The sequence below is a fragment of a genome, unplaced genomic scaffold (assembly GCF_019419815.1).
Source record: "Pyrus x bretschneideri cultivar Hongxiangsu unplaced genomic scaffold, Pyrus_bretschneideri_v1 Contig21, whole genome shotgun sequence".
NCBI classification, from domain to species: domain Eukaryota; kingdom Viridiplantae; phylum Streptophyta; class Magnoliopsida; order Rosales; family Rosaceae; genus Pyrus; species Pyrus x bretschneideri.
This window is the reverse complement of record NW_025999513.1, coordinates 1,587,220-1,598,624: the sequence shown is the minus strand read 5'-3', so window position 1 is coordinate 1,598,624 and position 11,405 is coordinate 1,587,220. Positions and strand designations below refer to the sequence as shown.

At 33.6% G+C, this 11,405-nt stretch overlaps 1 protein-coding gene across 1 annotated transcript; it reads right to left on the bottom strand.

The window, feature by feature from the left end:
- Nucleotides 1-291: 291 nt before the first annotated feature.
- Nucleotides 292-2,611, bottom strand: LOC103939433 (protein WVD2-like 3). Its single transcript, XM_009349521.3, is given in 7 exon segments — nucleotides 292-772; nucleotides 774-833; nucleotides 1,023-1,133; nucleotides 1,383-1,454; nucleotides 1,559-1,652; nucleotides 1,757-1,845; nucleotides 2,034-2,611. Coding segments are annotated over 7 exon segments (1,209 nt in total). The 5' UTR covers nucleotides 2,589-2,611; the 3' UTR covers nucleotides 292-544.
- Between the last annotated feature and the right edge of the window lie 8,794 nt (nucleotides 2,612-11,405).

Below are 11,405 nucleotides of genomic sequence, written 5' to 3'. Positions count from 1 at the left end.
CAGTAAGTAAACATCACTTCCACGACATCATCATGTAAACTGGACATATAAGTATGCAATCGTCACTGAAATCTGAAAACATGAATTCTGACATCATTAATGTTACAAACTTACAAAGTACCGTCAGGTAGAATCCTAACCACATAAGTATATTGACCCCGCCAATAAAATTTCTGTTTGATTTTCTATCTAGTGGGAACAAAACAAAAGGCGCAGACTACATATTTAAAGAAAAAAGTCTATGGCGACGCACTATTATTGTTTTCAAAACCAGTTGCATACGAAAGCAGGTTGATCTCCAACATAATTAGATTATTCAGACAAGAGTACAAGCAGTATTCTTGGTGAATAAATAACTCTTCATATACACGAGTGGATATAAATTACAGAAGATGTGTACAGTTCATAAATTACACACAAACAATGCAACAAGTCACTGCAAGTTACAGAAACAAAACATGCACATACTTCAGAGCAAGTCACAAGATTGAGACAGAAAGTGAAGACTCGTTTCCTCTTGTAAATTACGACACTCACCAGAAAATCAAGATTGAACATACATGTCCATGTGCTGTCCATTTAGGTTTGCCGGAACAAACTTGTTTATCTCGTCCACTTTCTTTGTCTCATCAATGAACTCGCAAACGGCATTACCATTTTGGATGTTGATCTGACCCTCACTTTTCAGGGAACCAGCATAAGTGGTGTCTTTTTTGTAACTACCCATACTGTGACGATTTCCTTTCATTCTGTCTCCTCGAGATACTTTGACCTGTTTCACTGCAGCTCATCCTCCGGCCAAGCTTTGGTGACTTTGCACGAGTTGGTGGCAGCTGGCATAGAGACAAGGGAAAAAATTAACAAACTTAAGCTGTCATTTACACACATAAAAATATTAATCTAGTTGTCACACTTCCCCTACAATGTAATACTATTATCTATGCTAACCATCAGAATCTGTGGTTTCAAATAGCATATCAGAATCTCATACAGGGTAGAACCAGATAAAGTCTCTGTATAACCTTTTTAAGTTCAGTTTTAGGTGGAGGTCCCTCGTGATAGAAGCTTGGCATCGGGTTTGCCTTAAATGTTAAACTCTTTCTCAGTTGCTTGATAGCCGCCTCCTTCTCTTCCTTGAATTCCAAGATTATGAAGCAGCCAAAGGTAAAGCAAAATCAGGTAAGAATGACCAAGTTGAACTCAAAAACATGACCATATTAAAAGAAGGCAAGACACAATGGAACAACAAACAACATCTATTCAATGGTGTGTGTGCCTCTGTGTGTGTGTGTGTGTGTGTGTGTGTGTGTGTGTGTGTGGTGTGTGTGTGTGTGTGTGTGTGTGAGAGAGAGAGAGAGAGAGAGAGAGAGAGAGAGTAAAACCTTGGTCCTTGCATCGCTTTCAGTTTTTTGCACCTCCAATGCTTGGTGCTTCTCCTCTAACCTTGAATAAAACTAGATATGGCAACAATAATAAGGGTACATAGTTATGCTTAGGGATCTACTCATCAGGACTGATTAAATTAACTACACATAATAAAAAACTGTGAAGGCACTACCTCCTTCCTTTTCTCCGCACGCTCAGTGCATCTAAACGTTGGAGCTGATGCAACAATTGCTCTTGACCTAGTAGTTCGTGCAGATGCTACTGTGCTATGCATGTTCAAGGAATAGAATTCAAATCCTGATAAGAAGTCATAGTAGGAAGAAGATAAAAGACATGAATCAAGCTAGGACTTCAAAATGTTGTAGGATACGTGGAAGCAACAGAACAGGAATCTTCCTCATCAGAATGCTTCTTCTTATCTGGTTGCATTGGCATCCTTGGTACCAAAGTTGATATTGGCTGCATAGATATAAATGTCATCACAAACTTCTACGACTCCAACAAAGATAATGCATGAAAGGAAGTCAAGGAAAATCATGACAAATGTTTTTGTCATATGTCAATAGAATAAAAAAGAAACAATGGATACATAGGGGATTTAAAACAAACTACATTAGATGCATCTAGGCTTAGTTGACAGGAGCTACCTGGTTATGCTTTGTGGTATTAAGATGACGCAGATCACTTGTGTTGGGTAATTTATTGGCACCATTAAGTACAGCACTGACTGGACGAGTTCCACATGAAGCACGCTTTTCAGTCGCTAAGGTAAATGGCTGTGGAACAGTGTGTTTTGTTCTAGCATTTCCCGCAGCAGGTTTAGATACACGTTTTGCAGATGCTAGTGACTTACTACTAACCTTTGTTTTCCCAGAATCCAGTTGAACCTTATTCAAAGGCTGGTCATTATCAGAGTTCGACCTTACTACATTCTGATCCTCACTAAATTTTTCAATAAGACTCAGTTGAGAAACATCAACAGAGTTTTCTGTAGTACATTCTTTCACTTCATACTCCTTTACTTCAAGACTTTCTTCCAAATTTTGTTGTTCACGATCCCCATTAATATGCTCATATGACTCTGAAATCACGTGATCACTGGGGATTCTCTCATGATTTGAATCATGAGAAAGACCTTCTGAGTAATTTGTGACACATTCTGATTCCTTGTCCATGCAGATATCTGTAACTTCTATCCCCATTACACTTGCAATACAGAAAAAGCATCACAATTGTATCAATATCATTATAGGTTTATCTGCAAACATGTTTGCACCTCTCATTATTTACAAAAATAAAAAAAATTTGGTCATGATTTGCTGCTTACAAACTCCGTAAATAGTGTGAATATATTTAACTCACAAAAATGCCCAACCATATTTTTAATTCATGTTTGTACCATCCTTCAGGATATGCTGCTATTAGAAAATAAAAAAGATTTTCTTTTCCTGACCAAAAAGAAGAAAATGAAGGAGAGAGGGGAACAAAAGAAGATGCAAGAGTGATAGTATTTTACAAGTTACAATGTAATGTTTTAAAGAAATATAAAGCAATTCCAGAACAACTCGTGTGGGCAAATATAACAAAAATGTGACGTGATTTGAGTTTTAAATACTCAACATGTGTAAGCATCATTAAATCATTAAGATTTGGATTCTAAAAGACAGATGAAACCACCCTTCTTCCATGAGGAAAGATTTGTATACTAATTTTTCTGCAGATAGATGAAAATTACCCTGTACTATCAAAGGAAGATGACAATTGACAAACAATGAGCAAGTGAGAAAAGATGATAAAGCATACGAACTATTCAGAAAGTCATCATTCCCTTCGGGAGTATGATGGGTCTAGTAAGTATGAAAAGAGATGTTAATTATTAAACATAAAGTAGCAAGAGACAGAATCATTTGCTTTGCCACCATAGATGTGAAGACAGAGAAGGGGAAGAACAAAATGAAACATAAAAAATAGGTAGGTGTGCTCAATCCATAATTTCTATGATGTCCCCAACACACCCTGAGACATTGCCAAAGACAAAAAATCGAAGAAATGGCAAGGTTTTACAAAGCAAAGGAGAATCACTCTGTACTAAACTTAAATCGCGGTAAAAGGCAATTCTGGGACATGAGTATATGTGTATGATAGAAAAGCAGAAAGTGAACCAATAAAAAATGTTTACCAAATATAGAATCGCTCCAGTAAACAAAGTCACTCATTTACTTCACTTTCAAATTTTATGGAAACAGAGGAATAGTGGACCAATTTGAATACTAAGCTTGAATTCAAAATTCAAACGATTTCACAACTAATATGTTGGATTAAATACAGACAAATATATCTACTAAACAAACACCAAAAGAGCATATGCAATAAAAAGAGAGGGGCTTTTTACATGTAAGCACTTGGAAACATTACACTTTAAATAAAAACACTTCAAATGCGATACTTTAGAAAAAAAGCCCAATTGACTAACTTGGTAATAAGGGGGGATTTTACAAGTAAGAATCAAATAGAGGATGACAAAATGGGGATAGAATCAAATAGAGGATGACAAAATGGGGATTTTTTTTTCTCCAATTGAGCTATTGGAAGTGTTTTTTGTATAAAACTTACGGTTGTCGGGGTATTTTCATAATTGACTAAACAAAATTAGGATAATCATGCTTAATTAGGGGAAAAACACCAAACACAATACATTGATTAGCTTTGGCTGGGTAAATAACTTACTTTGCATATAAAAACAGACATTTTCTTTCAAACACACATAAAAAAGGGTATCAAGCAAACCCATTTCACCTCAACTGTGTTAAATTATAATAACCAGTTAACCACATTGGAAATTGGAATATGGGTTCTTGCATTCTCATTCCCCAGATAATATAAAAACACCAAAATTCGAAAAAAAATCGTGTATTTTCCCAGCTGCATTTTCTCAGCAACCAAACAGAGATCTAAGTGAACCAAACAAGTGTAAAACGCAGATTTCAAAATCTGGGTTTTCATACATAATCAGCAAAAATAAAACCAAATGCCGAAGATACAAAACGAAAAACAGATCAAATGAAACGACATTGCACAAATCGATACTGCATTTCATGGACGCGCATTTCTAGCAGATCGAGAGCAGGGATGGAAGAGAAGGTGGCAAGGATGGTAATTAACTCACAGTTTTGGTCCGAAGTCTGAAGATGTAGGAGGATTTCGCTCTGTGTGTCTGTGAGCCTCTGTGCCTCTGTATACATGGACCTCGCCTTATCGAGCTGTTACGTTTTCAAAGCATAGTGTGTTTTCTGTTGCTTTTATATGCGCGGTGCCTCGTCGGCATTGACGCCGTTTCTTAACGCCTATTAATTCTTTGCCTTGAATTATTTTATTTTCATATGGCATGAATTAAAATAAAAAATAGAATACAAGCGAGATTTATGGAGGAATATGAAACTCGAGTGTAATAAGAATTAGAAATGAAGAAGAATGAGTAATAAAAGGAGTGGGCGAGTGGTAGATTGCTTTGACGATTAAGGTTTTTTTTTTTTTTTTTAATCCATTACTTTCGAAGTTCAAATCTGTCTCCTTTGTCTTTGGTGTAGAAAATTACTTACTTAAATCAAAATTGAAAAAAAGTTGAAGGGTTAAATTAAATATAAGTTTAATTTTCTTGGTTCTAAAGAGTTTTTCATGTGTTTCCTTGTACTTTTTCCTCTTCCATTAAGCAATATATATAAAGTTGTGCTATCCATAGACCTATTTTTATTTTACACATACTTTTTTTAATTTTCAGGCATCGAATCGAATGAATTGAAGAAGATCAATGATAAAAAATTAACAAGAGTGTGTAAGAGATAAAAATAGATGTGTAAATAGCACTATCATATATGTATATAGGAGGCCTTTGACGGAAGGGATCCCCATTTTTTTTAAATGGGGAGTAGTTGTGGGACCCACACCACATCAAACTTCAACAATCTGAACCTATTTTTCAAGTTGGACCTCATAGATCATCCATACAAAATATTAGCCAAATCGAAAATATTTGAGACATCTTGAGTTCAAAGAAGTTGATAAACATTTTGTTCTATAAGAAACAAGGAAATTTCACTGATATAATTATATAGGCAAATGGTTTCGGATTAAAATACATTTTTGCAAGGATGATCTATAAATCGAGACTTACAAAATAGATGGTTCAAATCGTTGAAATTTGACGTGGAGGAAGCCTTACAACTAGTCTCTATTTTTACCTAAAATTAAGAATCCCCCGTATGTATATGTAAAAAGTCGTAGCTTCAATTCAATGGTAGATTACTTACTTTCTTGGGGAAAAATGCTAGAGTTCTTCCTTTCATACACACAACAACACTATTTGTTTTCCTTTTCGAACTATAGACCTTTTTTGTACTAATAACAACAAAAAAAAATATAGATTTAATTAGGACTTGTTTGATAAGTGTTTTTAAATAAATGAAAATGCTTTTAGAGAAAATGAAAGTGCTTTTAGAGGATTAACTTGCATTTTTACTAAAGATTGGTTTAAAAAATATTTTCTCTACAAGCGTTTTTAAAAGTGCTTTTGGTCATTTAAAAGCACTTATCAAACAAACCATTAAATTTAATCAAATTTGATAGAGTAAAATTCAAATTTTAATTTTTTTCGTAAGTTAGATAAATTTAAAGTAGAATATATATCGCTTGTATAAAAAAATAATAAAAAGCAATTGCCATTACTAGACACTAAAATTAGTATCATTACTATTTTCTGGCCAATAAGTAGTTCCATACTTAAGTTGAGTGATATGATGTAGAGGTGGTGAATCAACTTATCAGGTTGTTAATGGATAGCCATTAAGACCCATTTAATTTGATTTCACTTTACCAATCGCACCTTTATGTTATGGTGATATCAAATTAAACGAGTCTTAATAGGCATTTTTTTTAGGGGAAAAAAAACATTAAAGTATTCCTTTTTGGTTGTGGTGGTATTCCTAAATATTAGCATATCATAAATTTAACTTGCATTTGGTTCAATATCCTAGTGGATAAAATGTTAGATTTCTATTCGTCGGCTCCGTCTTTGAAACTTCCCTCACCCATTTACTATTCTGATAGTTTCAAATCCTCCCACTTTATTAATAAAATTATTATTATTATTATTATTATTATTATTATTATTATTATTATTATTATTTAAATAAACATATCTTCTTAACAAAAAAAAAGAATAGAATTTTAACGAAACACTTCTGGTAAAAACATATGGGACAATATATGAAAAGAAAAGTATTTGGCCTTCTTTATCAACTTTTCAATTTACAAGGAAACCTTGTTTAACTTAGAAATGCTTGATTTGGAAATATTGTACATGATTAGTTAACCAATAATTATTTTCCTTCGAATGCATGCGTAACCGATTATTGATTAACTACAACCTTCTTTTTACTTTGTAATTTATTTGGATAATTTGGCAAATTTAAAATTTAGGTGGTGTTAGACGTGAGAATTAGAGGCCACGACAGAGGGATTTTCAAGTAAACAAGAAGATGTTCATATCTTAACCAAAAAGCAAGGAAAGCACAGACGTTCCATCCATATGATTAATCTTGCTTAACCCTTTTGATAAAGCCCTAACACCCTCTTATTATATTCATATAACATTAATCCCTCTCTAGCTTACCCCATGTTCATTCTCTTAAACTAAATTAACAGCTATGTCTGTGTTCCACTCTTTTAATATCCTACTTCTTTCGAGATTGATATAATGGTTAAGTCTTATTTTCTTTCGTATCTCAACTGTAATTGAGATACTCCGAGTGTTTTCCACATGTTGTTTATTCAAGTAAGGTTGAGACCGTTCTTAACACATGGACTACTCTATACGTTAGAACAAATCTGAGTTAGTCATGGTTCCTTTTGGTTATCCACACTGTAAACTTAATTGTACGTACAAGATTAACAAGTAATTGTCGTACGTTAAATTGTTTTACCAAAAATTTCATACTTCCAAAACACTCGTAATAGACACCAAAGCTATATTACATCTTGGTTCTTTTGGGTATTGATTCATCTTTAATCATAAGGTGTCCTCTTCTTTGGACTTGTAAATGACGTTAGAGATTCAATTAAAAATCTCTTAATTAACTTTAAGTTTAGGTTTATGCATCCAACACCCAGATGGATCCGCACACAAATAATAGTAAATATATAGATATAGTTGATGTGTATATCTATCTTGTCTTGTAGGAATTATAAAAAATCTTAATTGCACCTAATATGGTGATGGTATCATCCAAATTAATATTTATCCAAGCATGGTCACATCAGTTTGAAACAATTAAATAACTTTTATTCAAACAAATAAAGTAAAACTAAATTCGATGTGAATTTTTTTCTTAAATATAATATCCATTATATTTCATCATAAAAATATAGGTAGAGGATTATGACTGTTCAACCTCAGTTAATTGTTATGATATTAGAGAATCACAAACGGCTCCATATTTATGTGTTAAAAGGAAGATGCCATGCATGCATGCACTGATAAACAACTAACAAGAGAGAATACATGCAGTGGGTGGGAAGGTAAAAGTCGTAAACAATTTTGTGCTGAACCGAAAGTGAGATGATAATTGGGATTAGTGGGTAGGTTAAAGGGGAATTAAATGGAAAAAAACGAAGATTATGGGGCAGATAATGGGTGTAGTTAGCAGACAGTGTGAGCCCGTGGGTGGGTGCATGTTGTGTGTTCCTGTGAGCTGTTCGTGATGCTTCTCTATAATCCACATTTATATAGATATATGTATATATTTATATGACTTTCGTTGTTGGTGGTGGTGTTGTTGGAAGTGGAACTTGTGAATGAAGTAGGTAGGAGGAGAGAAAGAAAGGGTATCATTTAAGGCAATTCATGTGGGGACACTCATGATTGGAACCTTAATCACCACCCCATATCACGGCTTAAATCTTCAACAAAAATAAGGGATTGATAATGAGGTCTTGTGTATTGTAGATGACTCCTACCCTAATTAAGTTCAATTTGCCACTTTAATAAAACGTAATGTACGTGTAGCCTAACTTTATATATTTTTGTCGAAGAAGGTTTTTGCACTAGTAGGAAAAACAGTTTGCATGATAGAATTTTACGTGACAAAGAAAAATCCGTCGCGGAATGAAGCCTTGTGCAATGAAGAACATATCTTCATTGCGCAAGGTTGGTAATGTTGCGCGACAGAGAACTCCGTCGCACAAAAAATGTTTGCATGGCCAAAAAAAAGATGTTCTTCGCGTAAAGCCAATTAGAAAACCGCAGGTGATTTTTTTTTGGCGCGAAAATAAATGTGCGACGAAGATTTTCCCACTGAAGCTTTGCGTAACAAAGCATTCGTCGCACAAAGCTCGTTCAGTTTTTCCTACTACTGAGTGGTGTTCTTGGAAATATGTTCTCGAGAATGTGAAAAAGGCGGTGATGGATGAATTATTAGTAAGTATATTGTTGATGGATCAATAATTAATTTTGTGAATTTTTTTTTGTTATATGTTGGAATTAATTATTTGCATATATGTGTAACAGTGTAAGTATACTCTTGATGATGATACCAACAAAGAGTTGATGAAGTTGATTGAGGCAGCATTGGAGAGAGGTTACAACCGATGACGTTATGACGTCGAGTTGAATGGAGCACCGTCAAAATAGTAGTTTTAAATTTATGTTTTTCAGGACAATATTTAAATTGAAGAATTTTTTTTATATAAGTTATGTATTTGGACTTAATTAGGTTTTAATTCCTATTTGGTTTTTAAATAATTGAATGGAATATAATATCATTTTATTTAAGGTTTTAATTTTTTTAGAATAAATATTATAACTGAAAATTTGTTTGTAATTATGAAGTTTACATAAACATAGATATCTATGTTTACATAAACTTCATAATTACAAACAAATCACGGTCGTTGCTAAAAGGTTTAAGACAAAGGTTGTCGCTATGCAAAACCTTCGTCGCGCAAATGGCGTTCAGTTTTAGGTTAGTGTATTTGGTGCAAGAGAATCATAGAAATCAATATTGTATTTAGTGCAGAAGTTTGCACGACAAAATCTTCGTCGCGCAAAGTCCCTAACCTTGCTATAAATATGTTCTTCTGCTCCCATTATTCTTCACAATTCGATTCGGAAATGCTTACCAAGTCTGCAGATTATAATCAATTCGTTCTTTGATTGTTGGTATGATGGCCAACAGTGGTGCGCATTCGTCAAAGACAACAGATGGCGAAGGTTCCAGAAAAGGTTTGCATTATAAATTTTGCATTTTTTTTTTATAAATTCTTTATTTAGCTTAAGTATGATGAAAATATATTTTATGGATAGACAAGAAGAAATTTTATGTGGTTCGGGTCCGACACACTTATGGTTGCAGCCGTTACCAAACCACTGATGACGAAGTAATAGGGTTGTGTAGTCAAAATAGGGTGCCAACTTTTGGTCTGACATTGGAGCATTGGTGGGTACCAAATGTGCTGCAGATTGGGAGTCTTAAGGAGCCATCCCTGAGGAGCTAAAGATGCACATGATTGATGAGTTAGGTGTATGTGTTAATTTTATTAGTTAAATAATAATGTTTATTAAATATAATATAATAGTGAACTTTTAATTTATTAATTTTTGCATAACAGCCTAACTGGGACATTGACAAAAATGACCTAAATCTGATGAAGTCTATTGACAACATGTTCAAGTCGCGTTTCCAAGAATGGAAGTTTGATAGTCAACGCGCACAGCAAGAACCACAACTACCAACGGATGAGTAGAATAGGGTTTTTTATTTTAATTTTATTGCTTATTTAATAATTGGATATGAATTTAAGTTTTTTTAGTATGAAGAGTTTAATTAAATATGTACTTAATGTTTAAGATTAATAAAATCAATGCATTTTAATAAATATGTATATTAATTAATTATGCACAAACGGTATAATGAAATAAGTTCTTGATTTATTAAGTATTTATGTGGTTTGAAATTTTTGAAGAGTGAATGAAAAAATTATTATTATTATTTTTTTGAAAAAAGAACATTGAAAAAAAAAAAAAAAGTAATGCGCGACGAACTATGGTTCGTTGCACAATGTGCTATAAAAACGCCACAAACTGTAGTTGGATGGCGCCCAATGTTTTGCACGATGATGCGTCACACAAAGTCTTTCATTTACTGAAATTAACCAGAATACAGGAAGGCAAAAGTTGCAAAACAATTGCATTGCAGCAACTGCCTTCTCCTGGAAATATTTCCTTTAGCCATCGGGATTGTCATTAGTTTTAGAGGTATAATTTTTCTTAACTAACTTATTTAATTTCCATTCATTTGAATTGTGTTGTATGTAGTTTATAGGTGTTGTGAGTTTATGTATTTGTATGCAAACATTTTTGTATGGATGTACAAAAAATGGTTTGCAATGTTCATATGAGCTTAGTTTCTCGTTTGAGAATTAGTTGGATTTCACAAATGGATGCGAAAGCATGACTGTGGTCCAATTAATTCCTGAGTTGTCCCAAAATTTTGGACAATTTGAGAATGCATAGTTACATGTTGTATTTTGCAGTTTACACATTAGAGTTTGAACGTGGGAAATGTGGTAGCATCTCTTTGCATTCTTCGGGTGCATCGTAGTTTTTTGTATCTACGTCGTGCACTTGAAGAATTGCAGGGAGATTTTGCCAAAATTTTTCCACGATCAAACTCTAATGTGTTGGGATTGTAAATTACAGCACATAGCTATGCATTCTCGAATAAGATAGGACCCATACCGAAGGCATAAGGTGGCATGTCATAATTAAAGGTGTTGTAACCCTTGTAAATTTTTTTTGTTTGTAGGTGAAATGGACAAACAATGGATACATAATCCTAACAGATGTGCTGATGATTATTTGGATGGAATAAATCAGTTCATAGATTTTGTAATTGCAAACAACTGCAGTTCAACTCAAATTCAGTGTCCTTGTAAAAAGTGTAACAACTTAGTGATTGAATATTTTG